At 41.7% G+C, this 11,315-nt stretch overlaps 1 protein-coding gene across 1 annotated transcript; it reads right to left on the bottom strand.

Annotated features, from left to right (window-relative positions):
* Nucleotides 1-6,433: 6,433 nt before the first annotated feature.
* On the bottom strand, nt 6,434-8,541 carry RD3L (retinal degeneration 3 like). The gene is made up of 3 exons (XM_023205357.2): nt 8,105-8,541; nt 7,407-7,712; nt 6,434-7,110 (listed from the first exon to the last, which is right to left on the bottom strand). The coding sequence occupies exons 2-3, from the start codon at nt 7,703-7,705 to the stop codon at nt 6,813-6,815; spliced, it is 597 nt and encodes a 198-aa protein (XP_023061125.1). The 5' UTR covers nt 7,706-7,712; nt 8,105-8,541; the 3' UTR covers nt 6,434-6,812.
* Between the last annotated feature and the right edge of the window lie 2,774 nt (nt 8,542-11,315).

Genomic DNA, 11,315 nt, shown 5'->3' with positions numbered 1-11,315 from the left:
GAAGCTTGCAGTGAGCCGAGATTGTGCCACTGCACTCCAGCCTGGGTGACGGAGTGAGACTGTGTCTCAAAAAAAAAAAAAAAAGGAAAAAAGAGTTATGTCCTATATCACAGTGAGGACCTTGCTGCTTCATCTGAGGGAGCCAGGGAGCTACTGGAGGCGGCTTTGGGGTTCTGAGCAGAGTTGTGAGGTGATGTGACTTCTGACTTTAATAGGATCACAGCTGTGGTGAGTGGATTGAAGCGGGGCAAGGGCAGGAACAGGGTGGTCAGAGAAGAATCTTTTGATGTCCTCTGTGATGGTTAACTGTGTGTCAGCTCGACTGGGTGACAGTGCCCAGATATTTGGTCAAACACTACTGTGGATGTTTTTTGAAGGTGTTTGTTAGATGAGACTAACGTTGCAAATCTGTGGACTTTGGGTAAAGGAGATCATGCTCCATGAGGTAGGAGGGCCTCGTCCAGTCAGTTAAGACCTGAATGCAGCGAAGACTGACCTTCTCTGAGCAAGAAGAAACTGTGCCAGCTGACTGACTTTGGACTTGCACTGTAACCCTTCCCTGGGTCTCCAGCCTGCTGGCCTATCCTGCAGATTCTGGACTTGTACCTCTACAGCTGGGGGAGCTAATTCCTTAAACTACATTTCTTTCTCCACATCTTGTTGGTTCTGTTTCTTTGGAGAGCTATGACTGACACATCATTCAAGCAAGAGATAGGATGGTGGCTTAGAACAGGCAGGTAGCTGAGGGGTGGAGGATGGGGGGTGTGGTAAGCAATGGTGGCATTTGGGACATGTTCTTAAGCTAGAGGCAAGGACTCTGTAGCTGGAGCAAGTGGGGGATGTGAGTGGGGAAGCAATCACAGGTGACACCAAGGTTTCTGGCCTAGCAAGTGACAGTTATTGCCTTCAGTTTGTGGGGGAGTACCAGGATTGATTTTGAACATGTTCACTTTAAAATGCCTGTTAGACAGCAATACATGTAGGCAGTCTGGAGTTGAGGAAGGACGTCTGGCAGAACTAGACATTGGAAAGTTTAACTTGGAGACTGATGAGATCCCTTAACTAGGATGTATCCTAGTGAGTGGGTATAGAGAGAAGGGTCCACCTGGGGTGCTTGAGTGTTATAGGTGGATGAGATGCAGTGAGAAAAGGAGACTGAGAACAAGTGGTCAGAGGAACACCAAGTGAGTGAGGCCCACTTTAATCAACAACAGCTTGCTTAGTGCCCTGCACATGCGTATCTTAACACTTTCATGGGAATGCTTTTGGATGTTATTTTTCCCACATAAGAACTTATTAAGGGTACAAATTATCAGGGAATCTCCACCCCTTGGTGCAGTACCTGATATAGGAGGAACTCAGGTATTTGTTTGAATGAATGGCCTAGGAGGTCACAATAATAATAGTTTTTTTTTTTTGAGACGGAGTCTTGCTCTGTCGCCCAGACTGGAGTGCAGTGGCCGGATCTCAGCTCACTGCAAGCTCCGCCTCCCGGGTTTCGCCATTCTCCTGCCTCAGCCTCCCGAGTAGCTGGGACTACAGGCGCCCACCACCTCGCCCGGCTAGTTTTTTGTATTTTTTAGTAGAGACGGGGTTTCACCGGGTTAGCCAGGATGGTCTCGATCTCCTGACCTCGTGATCCGCCCGTCTCGGCCTCCCAAAGTGCTGGGATTACAGGCTTGAGCCACCACGCCCGGCCTTTTTTTTTTTTTTTTGAGACTGAGTCTCGCTCTGTCCCCTAGGCTGGAGTGCAGTGGTGTAGTCTTGGCTCACTGGAAGCTCCGCCTCCAGGGTTCATGCCATTCTCCTGCCTCAGCCTCCCGAGTAGCTGGGACTACAGGCACCCGCCACCACGCCTGGCTAATTTTTGTATTTTTAGTAGAGGTGGGGTTTCACTGTATTAGCCAGGATGGTCTCGATCTCCTGACCTCGTGATCTGCCCGCCTCAGCCTCCCAAAGTGCTGGGATTACAGGCATGAGCCACCACACCCGGCCAATAATAGTAATTTTTTTTTACAAGAGGGAAGGCAGGGCGTTTGGTGAGTAGATAAGCATGGCAGAGTGCTGTTATGTATTTACCATGTGACAATGGAAGCAAGGTAATGACTGGGGATAATTATTATTTTCAGACGGGGTCTCCCTCTGTTGCCCCAGATGGAGTGCAGTGGCACAATCATGTTTCACTGCAGCCTTGACCTCCTGGGCTCAAGTGATCCTCCCTTGATTTTCCCGTCTCAGTCTCCTGAGTAGCTGGGACCACAGGTGCATGCTACCATGCCTGACCAATTAAAAAAATGTTTTGGAGACACGGGATTTCACTATGTTACCCAGGGTGGTCTCAAATTCCTGGGCTCAAGTGATCTTTGCACCTTGGCCTCCCAAAGTGCTAGGATTACAGGCATGAGCCACCATGCTCAACCCAGAAGACCCCAGTTATTGAATGCTTACAATATGTCCTTATTCTAGACATGCTGAGAGTTGCTTCTTCATGCATTCCTGTCTTGATTGAATCATAAATCTCTGTCTTACTCTTCGGGCTATACTGGATTTTCCTAAGGAGTGTATCCGAGTGTGTATATAGGTATATAATCAAACAATAAAAATCACAATATCCTGGTAAGTGTACTATAAAATATTTCCAGAATAAGGGTGCTTCTCACAGTTTACATTGTTACCACTCTTGATCAAACCACTGCCATCATCTCTCGCCTGGATTATTGCAGAAACCGTCTATGTTTGGTCTCCTGACTTTTCAACCTTACCCCCCAGTAATCCAGCACCTACAAGAATGACTGGCATGATGTAGATGCTAAGATAATATTTGTTGAATGATGGCCTGGCATAGTGGCTCATGCCTGTAATCCCAGTGCTTTGGGAAGCTGAGGTGGGAGGATCACTTGAGGCCAGGAGTTCGAGACTAACCTGGGCAATATAGGGAGACCCTGTCTCTACAAAATATTAAAAAATTAGCCGGATGTTTTGGTGCCTGCCTGTAGTACCAGCTACTTGGCAGGCTGACTCAGAAGGATCACTTGAAGCCAAGAGTTCAAGGCTGCAGTGAGCTATGATTGTACCACTGCACTCCTGGGCAACAGAGCAAGAGCCTGTCTCTTTAAAAAAAATTGTTGAATGAACAAATTCTTGAGTAAACCTTCACACCTGAGGTTCTTTGAGCACATGTGTGACCTCCTGTGGCACCGAGTGCTGCCAGGATAAAATTTTGTCTGACTCTGCATCTAGGCTTGGCGAGCATTCCTCCATCGGGCATCTCCTCATCTGCTGCTCTTGCTGCACTCCGGTCACGTTGGCATTTTTTGTGTGTCTTGAAGATAGCAAGCTCATTCCCACCTTGCAGCTTCCACATTGACTCTTTCTTCTGTATTCAGTGCTCCCCCTCGCTCCCTTCCCATGACAGGCTCCTTTCTTCATTTGGGACCCTGTTCAGATATCTCCTTAGAAGTTTCCTGTGACCTCCATAGCTAAAGCAGCCCTTCCCTCCCTCCTTTTCTTTAGTCTTTTACACACTCTCTCTAGTCTTTTAAACAACCTTTTACCTTCTCCAAGCACTGAACTCCTGCCTCCATCCAGTCCTGTTTGTGATAACCAAAATCCAGCTCTGCCAGTTACCTTTGGATTGTGATTGTGGTTTTGGCCCCTCCCCCACCCCAAGGGAGGACCAGAAGGATTCTGAGATTTCTGGCTTGTAGAATAGAGTAGATAGGTGGTGCTGTCATTTACTGAGCTAGGAAATACCAATTGATGAAATGTTTGAAAAATTATGCTTTTAGAGGGTATGTATGTATTAGTCCTGGCTGGTTCTTGAGTTCTGTTTGTCCCTTTAGAACACAAAAATTTCTCTATGACTTTGGTTTTGAACATGTTGATTTTCTTTTTTTTTAATTTTCTTTTTTGAATGGAGTATACTGAAGGATGAACATGTTGATTTTAAGTTGCACGTGAGTATCCAAGAGGAGGTGTCACATAGGCAATTGGTTCTGTGCGTTTGGAGCTCAGAGATCACTTGGGGGAGGGACACAGCAGCCTGGATGTGAATCTCAGCTCTGCCAGTTATTGCTATACTGGGCAAGCCATTGGACATATTTGAGGCAGTTTGCTTATCTGTCATATGGGAATAATATCACCTACTTTAGAAGGTTGCCATGAAATGCGAATGCACTCATAGTGCTTAGTATGTGCCTGCTGTGTAAAATAATTACTTTAATATTATTAAATGGATTGGGCTGGCTAGGAATGCTACCTGGAGAGCCTATTATATGTTGGGGATTATGCAAAATGCTTTTATGTGGATTCGTTTATTGTTTCTGTTCCCTAGCTAAAGATTGTAGCTCCTGAAAGAATGCTGCTTTCTCTTCATAAAACACACCTGAAGTGTTCCCAGTAGTCCCCTTCCCACCTGTGCCCTCTTTATATTTTCTTTTTCTTTTTTGAGATAGAGTCTCTCTCTGTCGCCCAGGGCAGTGGCGCTCTCTTGGCTCACTGCAAGCTCCACCTCCCTGATTCACGCCATTCTCCTGCCTCAGCCTCCCGAGCAGCTGGGACTACAGGTGCCCACCACCACGCCCGGCTAATTTTTTGTATTTTTAGTAGAGATGGGGTTTCACCATGTTAGTCAGGATGGTCTCGGATCTCCTGACCTCATGATCCACCCGCCTCCACCTCTTAAAGTGCTGAGATTACAGGCATGAGCCACCGCGCCCGGTCCCCCCATTATATTTTCGATCCTGATTCCTTTGCCAGCCAGCTTTAGGTATTATAAATAGGCTAGTGTATAAAAACATGGATCTGTCACTATTCAGGAAGTTATTTGTATTAAAATTTCTATTCGATTTATAGGTTTTCCAGAAGTAACTACAGTTGTAAATTACATATACCAATACTCTCACAGGACGTGAGTGTTAGGTTTGCCAACAACAAAGTGAGAGATGGAAACTCAAAACTTAATGTATTTTTCCTTTCTTTTTTCAAGCTTGGGTGGAAAATTAATTAAATTGCATGTGGGTGACTTAGAGTGGCTAGGACTCATTTTCATCCTGAACTAGCGGAGTGATGTCACTGTCCATAGCTGCTTCAGTCACCAGAAGCTTTTTGCCGGGAGTTATTTCTCCCTGTCTGAATACAGAGGATGACCCTCTCTAGCAAGTGGTATGGTGTTGTCCAGTGGCTGCTTGAGGAGCCTTGGAGAGTGAAGGAAATGATTTGCATCTCTTCATGGCATATATTTCCCGGTATGTGTGGTGGGATGATCAATTCTAGTACTGTGCTTCATATACAAACTTCACGTTCTGCATGTTTCTTTAAATGAAAATTTTGTTCTCACCATGATTTAAGCAGTGATATTTTCTTAAAACTCTTGTTCGCTGTTTACTGTATTCACTGCACAATAAGTAGCTGTGTACTTTTCGGGGCATTAATCTCTCCCACACATAGTTTCCACTCTAGGAAATCTTACAGTGACTAAAGAAGCCAAAGGTAGTATGTAGGAAAACTGAAAATTTCAAAGCAGGAATGAGAGGTGTCTTTATTTGGGACTGTGTTTCTGTTTATGTTGTCTTGTTAAACCCTAATCAGGTGGGTTGCATTACATGGTTGGGATTTAAGATCAAATTGAGGTCAGTTGAAACTGGTACAGAAGTTGGCTAAGAATGCAGGGAGAATAAAGTTAGAAGATATATATATATATGTATATTTATTTAGTAGTGTATATTTAGTTCTAGTCTTCTTGAAAAAAAGTGTTTTTTATTTTTTTTTGAGACAAGGTCTTTGTTGCCTAGGTTGGGGTGCAGTGGTGTGATCATAGCTCACTGCAGCCTTAAACTCCTGGGCTCCGGTGAGCTTCCTGTCTCACCCTCCTGAGTAGCCAGGACTACAGGTGTGTGCCACCACACCCAGGTTGTTCCAATTTTGACACATACAATTTTTTATTTTTAGATGAAAGTAAACCTGTAAATCTTCGAATATGAAGTTATAATTAGGTTCCTTGGACTTACCTTTAAGAATGAATTCTAGCACTTTATAAAAAAAATCTGACTAATATATAGTTTCCTACTTTTAATAAAGTTATGAAAAGCCAGATTTTATACATTAAATATTTTGCTATTTCACCTGAGTATAAGTTTAAATTATTCACCAACAGTGAATGTTTTTCTTTGAGAGTAGCAGCTACTCATGTTGCTAAATCAGCCCATTTATCTTTACTGATATAATATAGAGCTGAGTTTTATTACACGTTCCCTTAATGTTGAGCTTAAAAGTACTGTGATTAAAACCAAAGTTGAGTGTTGGGTTAAAGCCCTGCTTCATTTTTAAACTACATGTTATTTTTTCCCTCACCACCCTTCTCCCCATCCCCTGCTGAGAATGATCACATAATGGGATGTTGACTTCTCATTTCTGTTATATTGTAAAGATAGGATTCACATTAATCATTTATTTAATTCTATATGTACTTTGTTGTAGAATAAAAGTCAAGGTTAATATCTAAGTTTTGTACAGAATTTGTCAAACTTCATACTAAAGTTGATTTAGTTCCTGTGAGGTGGGTTTGAGGTATAAGAAAATACTTCAAACATTTTTTCGAAATACTTAGGAAACATTTTAGTTAAAAGCGTACTATTCAATGAAAACATAGCATGTTTAGAGTGGTTAAAAAAAGAATACTATTGAAAACATAGGATACATCCACAGGATACTGACCTTGTAACATAGAAAAACTTTAAGTCACATCACATTTTCTTATTCTTAATATTAAGAGTTCTAAGGTGGTCATAAAAACTCCTCTAGTTATAAGTAACTTAACTAGATGGGTGATAATATGGTAGGTTCCATATTCTGTGTGAGAACACTGGGAACCTGTCCTTTGTGTTTCTATCTACGTAACTGGAAATGGTGGGTATTTCATCTTTGCCTGCCCTCTTGGAGCTGTCACCTGGGATCACAGAAGGAGCAGGGCAGTCTGTGCTCCCTGAGTCCTCCAGGTCCTCTTGCTCACCCCCTCTGTCAGAGCTGCTGAGGAAGTCTTTCAGAACTTGCTTGAAGATGTAGACTATTTCCCATGGCAGCACATCATTTTCTGCCAAAACTTCTCGAAATCTGGAGGGAATGTGGTCATGAATATTCTGTTTAGAACATTTTTTGTTATATCTCCTTATCTCCAAAATACAGCTAGAATAATGTGCTTGTATACAAGTTACCCACCTTTTGAGTATTAATGCATGTTGTTTTAAAATTATGCTTCTAGTAAAGACATTTTAGATGTAATTTAAAACCATTTCTCACCAGATATCTACACAGAGAATTTACATGATAGAATACAATTTCTAGTCAAAATGTATGAGGAACTTAGACTTAGCAGTAGCGAGTATCATAAGAGAACATAGTATTTTTACCTGCTGAGAATAGTTCCAGTTTGGCAGGGTTGAACTTGTGAGCAAAGAACTTCAAGTTGTCTTTGTTCAGTCACTGAGATAGTTGTGTGGGGATTCTGGTAGTTTCTGAGCCAGTTGTAATCCACACCTGTTTTTTTCACTTTTTGTTCATTTTCGATTTCTTGTATTAATCTCTCTCGCTCCTTTAGGTGCCATTTTAATTCCCGAAGCAGAGTCTTTGTCACTACATCTGAGCCAGCATAGCGTCTGGGTTTGTAGGAATCGTTTCTGGGCCATTTCATCCAGCCAAAAAGTGGCATTTGTAGCCTATGGAAATATTTTCCCGTGTTTATTTGCTTAAAACGTTACGGTTCTTCTGAGCAAATATTTGTTTCTTTACAATAAATTTGCCCGAAAAGTGCATGATTTTTTTTTCACAGGTTAGCTATGCAGGTCAAAATAAGATTAGAACATGGATTAACGTCTTAATTTCTAACTAGGTCAGTGGCAGAAACCAAGCTTTGAAAATGCTTTTATGTAGCTTAGCAGAAATTAGATATACAAAGTCAGAGATAATATATAGGCTGAATGATACCTGAAAATAACACTAACACTTGCTGTGAAAAGTTTTTAGGAGACTTAAAATGTTAATGTCGAGGCAAGTGCTGCCTGTAAATACTTTTGATTTATGTTTTGTATAGAAAAGGTTTAAAGCTTACCTGTTAAGTTGATGGGCTGATGTGATGTTGCCAAAGAGTTGCCTGAAATTGGTGATGGAGCTGTGTTTCACTCGGGCATATCTTGCTCTCCTGGATGTGTCCTCTGTTGAAGGAATGCACTGCCTTATTTACCCACCAAAATTGTATTTGAAATAAATAACTTTCTATGTTAGGAATGAGGCTGTGATGTCTTCATTTGGAGAGAATGCTTATTAATTCACCTTGTAAGTAAGCTAGAAGAAATGACAAAAATAACTTACATTTAATCTTCACAAGTTATATAATGGTCTGCCTTTTGAATGTAGCTCAGTCTACTTGAAAAAAATGCCAGCAGCTATGGATGCTGGTCCTAAATGCATTCCGACATGTCTTTGGTAATGAAATGAAGAATGGTCGTCTAAAGCACCACAGATGCGCTCCGAGCTACAGTGAAGACTGTCGCATGATGTGATGCTTTGCTGTGCACAGCTGTAGGTCACAGTTTAGTGCTATATTTTTATGCCTGTAGAGTTCTAAAAATAACCATGTTGCTTTTATTCTTCAGCTTAACTTTCAGGCCATTTGGAAGCCGGGTCATTGTCCCCTCTAGTGAAAATAGGAAAAATAGATCAGACTTGACTATTTGCAAAACATGCATTCTGAGAAAGCTCATTGTAATTGAGCAAAATAGGTAAAGAATGCTGATGTGAATCATAATTGTGAAATATTTAGCAAAGGTTACATTCTGTATTCATTTTGTTTTTTCTCGCAAAATAGTTAAATTTGTATATTTAAGCAAGTTGAAATGCTAGGGAACATAATAAACGCTTAGCTAGATAACTTTAAAATATACTTTAATCTCTGAAAACATGGTAATAAGGCAGTAATTGGTTGTCAGGGAAAAATAGAGGCATAAGAATATACAAAGTTCAAAACAAAATCTTGTAATTCATCATAGAAAAATCATTTTAGTGTTCTTTTTTTGGAGCTGAGGATGAAAAACTTATATTTACTGTTTAGGTGCGTATTGGTTTGTAATGGTTGTTATTGTGCCATTTCTTTTTTCTTTCTTTCTTTCTTTTTTTTTTTTTTGAGACGGAGTCTCGCTCTGTCGCCCAGGCTGGAGTGCAGTGGCCGGATCTCAGCTCACTGCAAGCTCTGCCTCCCGGGTTTACGCCATTCTCCTGCCTCAGCCTCCTGAGTAGCTGGGACTACTATAGGCGCCCGCCACCACGCCCGGCTAGTTTTTTTTTGTATTTTTTTAGTAGAGACGGGGTTTCACCGTGTTAGCCAGGATGGTCTTGATCTCCTGACCATGTGATCCACCCGTCTCAGCCTCCCAAAGTGCTGGGATTACAGGCTTGAGCCACCGCGCCTGGCCATTCTTTTTTTTTTTTTTTTTCTGAGACAGAGTCACGTTGTGTCACCAGGGCTGTAGTGCAGTGGCATGATCACGGCTCACTGTAGCCTCAACCTCCTGGGCTCAAGTGATCCTCCCACCTCAGCCCCCTGAGTAGCCAGGACCACAGATGCATGCCACAGCATGCCTGGCTAGTTTAAAAAAAAATACACGTGCACATATGTTCCTACATATATGTTTTATATATGTACACATATGCACACGTTTTATATATGTACAGGTAAACATTTTATACATGTACATATATGTACACATATGTGTACATATATGTATATATGCATGTAATATACGTATATATGCACATAGGTATATATACATACATGTATATATTATATATGCATATATAACTATACACACATACATACACACACACATACTTTTTTTTTTTTTGGTAGAAATAAGGTCTCCTGGTGTTGCCCAGGCTGGTCTCTAAACTGGGCTCAAGTAATCCTCCTGCCTCAGCCTCCCAAAGTGCTGGGATTACAGACGTGAGCCACTGCACCGGCCCGTGCTAATTTTCTATGCAAGTGTTTGTCTTTTGCTAAAGGGTAGATAGAATATAAAAGGTCTTTTACTCTCCAGTTCTCTGTTAAACGACTGCATAGTGGTTTTCCCTTTTATAATATTTGTTTCTTCTGTTGCTTTTCCTTTCAAATGAGCCATGAAGAATAGATATTGTTTACATCAGACTTGCATGTCATGCATGATCAAGAGCGATGTGTGTGATCATCCTACAGCTCCTATTGCTTGTGTGTTACAAAAAGCCAGATGTCAGGATTCATTATTGTCAACTAGACGGTTTTCACATTACATTGCATATACTGTTAGGAAAAGGAAAGGAGTAAAGTTTATCATGATAGAAGTGTCCTACCAAATTTTATACTAAAATTACAGCGAACCTTGCCACATACTCCTTTGAATAACCTCCTTGTTACTGCATACACTTTTTTTCCTCTGAAATGGTAGCAAAAATATCAGAACATATTGGATATGGAACTTAAGCCAAATTTCTGTTCAAGGCCCTCTGCAGTCTTACATTATCCCTCCTTCAAGGCCCTCTGCAGTCTTACATTATCCCTCCTTACCTGGATTGCTTTCTTGCTGGACCCTAGAGCACACCTTTTGTTTCAGCCAGGCCACATTGTCCCCTGACACTTGCCATGCTTACTTCTGATCCTTCAGCTTTAGTTCAACTGTTTTTTCTCTTCTGAAAAGCTTCTTCTTTGTCTTTTTCATATATCCACATAGTAATTCTCTTTTTCATGGACCAGCTCAAATACCAACTCATTTTTTCCTTCAACCTGAGGGTCAACGTGAACATCTTCCTTGGCCCTACTTTTCCTTTGAACTCTGGTTTTATTTATCTTCACTGTTAAACTTATAGAAAGACTTGTTTGGTCTGTGTTCCTCTTTTCTCTTCCCTTTTTTTTTGGATGGAGTCTTGCTCTGTCGCCCAGGCTGGAGTGCAGTGGCATGATTTCGGCTCACTGCAACCTCTGCCTCCTGGGTTCAAGTGATTCTTGTGTCTCAGCCTCCCTCGTAGCTGGGATTACAGGTGTGCACCACCACACCCAGCTAATTTTTGTATTTTTAGTAGAGATGGGGTTTCACCATGTTGGCCAGACTGGTCTTGAACTCCTGACCTCAAGTGATCTGCCCGCCTTGGCCTCCCAAAGTGCTGGGATTACAGGCATGAGCCACAGCACCTGGCTGCTTTTCCCTTTTTCCTAATCCTTTCCAATTAGATCCTGCTCTGTTCTCTACTGTAATTGCTGGCTTTCAGTATTAACAGATACTACTGACTGTCTGCCA

This window comes from Piliocolobus tephrosceles, chromosome 6 (genome assembly GCF_002776525.5).
Source record: "Piliocolobus tephrosceles isolate RC106 chromosome 6, ASM277652v3, whole genome shotgun sequence".
Taxonomy (NCBI): Eukaryota; Metazoa; Chordata; class Mammalia; order Primates; family Cercopithecidae; genus Piliocolobus; species Piliocolobus tephrosceles.
This window is presented reverse-complemented; position numbering and strand designations above follow the sequence as displayed.